The sequence below is a fragment of the Alligator mississippiensis genome, chromosome 1 (assembly GCF_030867095.1).
Source record: "Alligator mississippiensis isolate rAllMis1 chromosome 1, rAllMis1, whole genome shotgun sequence".
Taxonomy (NCBI): domain Eukaryota; kingdom Metazoa; phylum Chordata; order Crocodylia; family Alligatoridae; genus Alligator; species Alligator mississippiensis.
The window spans coordinates 6,961,039-6,967,895 of NC_081824.1; the positions used below are offsets into that span (position 1 = coordinate 6,961,039).

Sequence of the window (6,857 nt, forward strand, 5' to 3'; positions counted from 1 at the left end):
GAAAGGAGCTGTAATTTGCCTTTAAAATCTCATACTAGTATGAAAGGGATGATTCGCTTTGAGGAAGGAAACCCCAGAACTCGGAGTAGAATTCGAATGTTGCTCTTAATTCCTTTTAGGGTTCAGTCTCCCAGGACACATCTACACTTGGGCTTCAATGGGCCTTAACCTATTTTAATGCCCATTAAAGCATCACTAAAAAATGTGCTATTTAGTTGGTGCAAACTAAAATAGGCTAATGCGCATTAAGCGTCACTTAAAAACCATGCTCTTTAGTTAATGCACATTAGACAGGCTAATATGCATTTTCCTAGTACCTCACAATAGTGGGCACTTTTACATGTGCTCTGGGGATGGGAAAGAGCAGCTCTTTAATTTCCAAGAGCTGCTCTATTGAAAGTGCCACTGTGTTTTGTGTATCAGTGTCCCATGCTTAAAAGTGGTGGTGGGGATGCTTGAACTAAAGCTCATTTTCCCGGTTTTAGTTCCAGTGCTCCCACCACCATTTTTAAGCTTGGGGACACTGATACATGAGACACAGGAGGCTGCGGGAACATGGCAATTGTCATGTTTCAGTAGACTCGCTTAATCGAATCTGCCCCAACGTGCTGGATTGCAGCCTCCGCACTCAAGTATAGGAGTCCAGAGGTACTAGATTGGGGTAGGCAACGTTTTTTGGCTGGAGTGCCAAAGAAACCACAATGCCTACCTTGGAAGGTGCCAGAGTACCAGCATGCCAGAAAAACAAAACGAGGGCAGGAGGTACATGGCAGGATGCTCTGCGTGTGCCCCTTGCCCCCCACCCAAAGCCCTTCCTCCTAGCCCTGCTGCCCCCCAGCCCTACTGCCCCTTGCCCCTCACCCAGAGTCCCTGCCACCCAGCCCTGCTGCTCCTGGCCCTGCTGCCCTCCCCTGGGCCCTCCGGAGCACAGTGTGTCACCCAGAGCAGCAGCACACACAGGGGCCGCACAGGGAAGCTGCCTACTGCTGCAAGCTCCGCGCTGCCTGGGTCACACTTCCCCTGTGTGCACAGGAGCAGCGTGCACATCATGCAGTGCCCCTTGCTGCAGCCAGGAGGCTGCAAACAGCTGCTGCCTTCCCCCCCCCCCCGGCCCCAATGCATGCCGAGGAAAATAGCCTCGCGGGTCATGCTTGGCCCGCGTGCCGGGGGTTGCCAACCCCTGTACTAGATTTAATGAGCGTTAGCTAAAGTGCATTAAAATGTGCTAAATGTGCGTCTCTAAAACCCATTTTTGTATTTTTCACATTAGTCTTGGTTTCTATTGTGTTCACAAGTAACTGATACCTATAAATGACTGTCGTTATATAGGATAGTGCCCCACCTCCAGGCTTTTTCCATCTTACAGAGGCTTCCAAATGCATCTTCACCTTCTCCTAGATTGTCATGGTACTTCTAGATTTTTGTACTGAGTTCTTTGACCCGGGCTTAGGACTGCCGTGCTGGTGATCACGTCCGTGAAGTTGGCAGCACCCAGCTTTCCCACTGGCTCATGTAGAATTGTGCTCGGTAGCTTTGCAAAATCAGCTCCTTGCACTAAACGTTGGCACCTGAAAGACTTTGGCACTTGCTAAGAAATATGTACCTGGACTCTTTCAGTGTTTTATTTGCACCACCTGGAGAAGGAGAATAGCAATGCTTCAGTACCTTCTGTAAAACACTTTGAGATCTACATATTGTAGTCATTGCCTTAAAAATCATTGATGAAAGCCAGACTTCCCTCTTCTCCTGTAGAGAGTTCCAATGTCAGGGAGATAAATTTAATAGTGAATCCATATAAAAGTTATTTTTTTGCAGGATGAGTGGAATTTAAGATGCCAGGGGTCGAAGCCCTGGCACCTCCCATTGCCTCCAGCGGCACTGTGATTTCCCCTTGGGCCAGTGGCTCTGTGTTCGAGGTTTCATAATCAGTAGAACTGAATTTCAATTTTGATGGAGTGAAATTCTCTCTCCTGCGTTATGCAGGAGATGGAACTAGATTGTAATGGTCTCTTCTGGCATTCATGTCTGTGAGTCTATATTTTGCTTTCCTTGCCAGCAGAGCCCCTGCCAGCCAGGGACTGGGAAGCAAGAGGAAATGGAGGCATGGCCACATCCAATTTAGCAAGCAACTGTTTGGAAACAAAACAGAACAGCTCATCTCGGTTCTCTCTGCTCACTCAGAGACGCTCACGTACCCAAGGGGTCTTCCCCCCAAATAATCGGACAGCAGAGACGAGGGGTTTTCAAGGCCGTTGTGTAACTCCAGCACAAAGTGACTATAAAAGACTACAGCTCTTCTTGTATATGATGCCTCGCGTCATTCGTCATCAGCTTTATTTCTCCAGGCAGAAACAACCCGACCGCTAATGGAAATCTCTCTGTTTCTTGGCAGGTTTTGACAGAGAGCGGTTTTGGCACGATCACAACAGAGATCCGCGAGGCTCCCGAGTTCTTCTACGCGGAAGATTACCATCAGCAATACCTGAGCAAGAACCCCAATGGCTATTGTGGGCTTGGGGGCACCGGAGTCTCCTGTCCTCTTGGGACGGGCAAATAACCAGGGCTGGCACCACTGCACAAACCCCGCTTTGGGTTTTCTTTAGAATAATGCAAGAAAGCAAATGTATGCATCGCCTAGTTTATGACGTACCTGCATTGCCCCCACGTCTGTGAGCTCCCGGAGGTACAACCTTCTTTATTTCGAGAGTGCAGACTTGCTTCGATTGGACAGACGCTAAAGGTTAGAATGACTTCTGAAATTGTGCCCAGCCCCATGGCTCGAAATACAGCCGCCCAATTTGTGCTCTTTCATGTGTGATCTAGCAGCTATTTGTGTCAGGAGAAAGGAAGATTTTTTTGGACCTTCCTAGCTAAATTATCAGAATTGGCGTCAAGGTTGCACAAATCTACCTGCAAACCTTTTCATGGCCAATGCTTATGGATGCATTTCTCCTCCCGATTTGCTGAATTGCCTCGGCTTTTGCGAGCATAACCCAACACGTTGTCTCCCACAAAATATTATACGGGTTATCCTCACCATAGCAACTACAGCTTGATTTCTTTGTGGCTGGGGAATTTACAGTTTTAATAATTGTTAAACTCTCTCACCCTTACCCACTCACAACATAACATATTGCCTCTAGTGCTTATTCTTTTGGAGAAAAAAAAAAGGGAGTAAATAATAATAATAATAATTCTATAATGTGATGGTGGGGGGATGGGTTCTCCTGGGCCAAAAAGTGCACACGTACAAAAGGAGGCAGTTTTGCTTCCAGCGCTGCAATAAATCACATCATGCCAAAAAAGCCGCGTGCTCTGTGGATCTAAATATGTGACTCGTTAGATCTGAGAGTGCATCGAATACAATAAAAGGCTGCAGCCTACTGATGGAAAACCGCTGGTGTCTAATCTGTGCTTTTGTGTGTGACGGTGCAAGGGAGCAGGTCTGGGGTTGGCTTCATTGTAGAGCCATTCTTCCTGCGTTCGTCTGCACTACGGGAGCACGTGGCAGACCCCGCGCAGGCTGGGGGTCCCATTGCGTTGGGTGTGGCGCAGGGACAGCTCCTGTCCTGACGAGCTCAACACTGAAACGGAGAGGCCGACGGGAGGGGAGGGACGTACGTGTGCAGATCCTTCTCTGCAAACTGGGGAATGGCTGGCGAGGCAGCAGCTCTGCAGAGAAGGGCACGAGGGTGACAGCGCACCGTAAGCTGAATACGAGCCAGCGGTGCGAGCCGGTTGCAAAAAAAAGCCAGCCGCATCCTGGGTTGTAGCAACAGGAGCGAGAAAGCGAAGAAGGGAAGGGATTCTTCTGCTCTGTTCAGCCTGGTGGGGCTTCACCTGGAGTCCTGCGTCCAGTTTGGGCCTCACGCTTCAAGAAGGATGCGAACAGATTGGGGAGAGCCCGGCGCACAGGGACAAACGCGATCGGGGCCTGGGAGATGAGACTCGTGAGGAAAGGCTGAAAGAAGGAGGGTTGTTTAAGCTGGAGAAGAGAAGACTGAGGGGGGATTGGCTTACAGTCTTTAAATACCTGAAAGGTGATTATAGAGAGGATGGAGATGGGCTTTTTTCTCTGTGGCCGTAGGGGACAGGACTAGGAGCGATGGTTTCAAACTGCAGCAGGGGACATTCAGATTGGAGATTAGGAGGAGCTTTCTGACGCTGAGGGTGGTCGGCATTGGGACAGGCTGCCTGGAGAAGGGGTAGGATCTCCATTCTCAGACATTTTTAAGACACTTGGCTGGGATGGGATCCTGCCTTGAGCAGGGGGTTGGACTAGACAGCCTTGTGAGGTCTTTCCAGCCCTGCTTTCTTATGATGCAGTGCTTGTGCCGGGTTTAGGGATGGGGATTTGGCATGGGCCGTATCAAACAGGAACCTGAGCACAACCCGGGCACCGAGGTCCAGTTCTGCTTCTGCCTCTCGCTGGAGGCAGCAAAACTCACCTGGCACCTCCTTTTTTTTTTACTTTAAAGTTCTCCAGATGCCAACATTTCTGCTGCTTTCACCTCTCAAGAGAGGTGAGACCTGGGAACATGGACCTAAGCCCATGCCTCCTGCACCCACCTGCAAGCAAGTGCCCTAAGCACTAAGCTACCGAGTTGGGCTTCCTCTGTCTGACCCAGTAAGTTTTGAATTCTCTTTTGCACAGGGCCATGGCCTTGTCACAAGGGGCTGGCTACAGGGCATCCTTTCCCCATAACAGTCGGGTGCGTGGGGTGCTCCAAGGTCTGACGTGGGCCTGAAGCCTCTCAGGAAGAGGCAGGAAATAAACCCTGGCGCTCTCATCCTGGGTGGTTGCTATTGTATAAAATCGGGTAGGGAGGCTCTTCCTCCACCTGCGGTTTAATGAGTGCTTCTGGCTCCATTTTTGAAAGCAAGCTTGTAGGTGCCTACTTCTCAAGGCGGGTTCTTGGCCTCAGACAAACCCTGCAGAGCTGAGTGCGGCACAATGCTCCAGGAAGAAGCAGCATTTAAGACACACTCTGGTCTTCAGCATTGCCTACTGGCTTGCTCTAGAGTGGTTGGATCCCATCATCAGGCACCTGCGCCCCTCATGCCCTGTCGAAGGGCAGAGAAGCTGAACAGAGAAGCCCCCACGGCATCTCCACACTCAGCATTGCAGCACGTGAGCCCCGTTGCTCAGTAAAACCCTGAAGGCCGGATCCTGTTCCACCTCTTTGGTGCCTATATGGACTTAGGCACCTAAGCGTGACCCTAAACCAGCCTGCTCAAGACTTCAGAAGCACTGAAGTGGGTCCATCTCGGGCTCAAGGCTCCTCTAGCCTTGGTCTTTCGGCTGAGATGCGGGCTCGTTACACAAGTGGGAGCATTAGCAGTTTTTCAGGGACTTGTATAGGGGGGACTCGCATCGTCCTTCGGCACCTAAGTGCACTGAGGCATAGAATAGGGGGAGCAGGAGCTGGTCCTAAGGTCAGGCAAGAGCGGGCTCAGCTCCGGCTCCCCGCACAGCCCCTTCCAGCTACCGAAGCAGGAGGGACTACTGCCCTGCTTTCGACTCTGGTCTGGTGGGGAGACGGGCCTGGGCGACACGGCTCCCAGCGGGGCGGGAGCACGCCGCTCTTTCTGGAGATGCCCCAAGCGCGCGAGCATCCCGCGCAGCATCTCCCGTTGCTATAGCAACAGGACGTGTGCGGTACAGCACCAGAAATCCTTGTGTTGCTTGCTGTCAGGGGAACCGGCGCCTGTCTCCCGTTGCCCCAAGCACGGTGTGAATGGGCAGCAAGGAGCGGGGCAACATACAGCTCCCCGTAGGCTGCTTTTATGCCAGCGTGCCTCTTGGGGCTGGAGTGGGATCACGCCTGAGGGCAGCAGTGCGGGAGGAGCCGGGGGCTCTTTTCCTTGGGTCAGGTTGTGATTTCAGTGTGAAACCAAACCCCTCTGTGTGATTTGGTGTCCTGGGCCCTGTCGGGCCCACACTCTTCTCCTGCTGGTAGTTACACTCATGCTTTTCCCAATTGTCTCCTTAGGAGTCAGGAGGGACCGGCCCCCCAGCATGGCCATCCGTCGTGGGGCTCTTCCTTCTCTAATAGAAGTAACAGGCCAGATCATCCTGATGGACAGATTAGCATAGCTCCTCGGAAAGCCACACTTGGGGGATGTGGTCCCCAAGTGCTCACTGTGGAGCTACCCCAAGGATGGGTTTTGGCCCTTGCAACATGACAGCTGTCACTGGAAGTGAAAGATGGAGACTGAATGAAATACATCACTAGGGGAACTCAGCTGGACAGAGTGGAGTTAGGGATGCATCTGACTTGATACCTTGGGTCTGCCCCTGTGAACCGTGTTTAGCCTGCATGTCATTAAAGGGAACGTAGAATCATAGAAATGAGGGTTGCAGGGAGCTCAGGAGGTCACATCTAGTCCAACCCCCTGCTCCAAGCAGGACCGCCCCAACTACATCATCCCAGCCAGGGCTTTTCTAACCAGGTCTTCAAAACCTCCAAGGATGGAGACTCCTCCACCTCTCTGGGTCCCCTGTTCCAGTGTTTTACTACCCTCCTAGTGAGAAAATGTTTCCTTATATCCAACCTAACTTCCTTTGCTGCAGCTTGAGACCGTTGCTCCTTGTTCTGCAGCCACAGCTTTACTGAGCGCCCTTTGCAGGTCACCCTTGCAGAGGGCTTCCTTTCCCCTGGGGGAAGGATCAAACGGGAGAGAAAGCCCTCTCAAGGACTGATTGCTCCCATGAGTGAATGAAATGGTTCTGCGGGGAAGGCAAAGCTGGGAGTCTTAGAGAAAACCATTCAGGAGGGAGGAAAAGCCACAACACCCAGCCCTACAGCGAGATCTGAGCCAGAGCAAGGGAGCCAGACACAGCGGGGCCGCTGGGG

The 6,857-nt window shown here is 51.7% G+C and overlaps 1 protein-coding gene across 4 annotated transcripts in view; it reads left to right on the forward strand.

Annotated features, from left to right (window-relative positions):
• Positions 1-3,394, forward strand: part of MSRA (methionine sulfoxide reductase A) — a 461,625-nt gene extending 458,231 nt beyond the window's left edge. For all 4 annotated transcript variants that reach the window (XM_059728466.1, XM_059728454.1, XM_059728467.1 and 1 more), the window contains one exon: positions 2,393-3,394. In XM_059728466.1, coding sequence (XP_059584449.1) covers positions 2,393-2,557 — 165 coding nt within the window. In that variant the 3' untranslated portion in view covers positions 2,558-3,394. The remainder of the gene's footprint in view (positions 1-2,392) is intronic.
• The last annotated feature ends 3,463 nt before the right edge of the window (positions 3,395-6,857 follow it).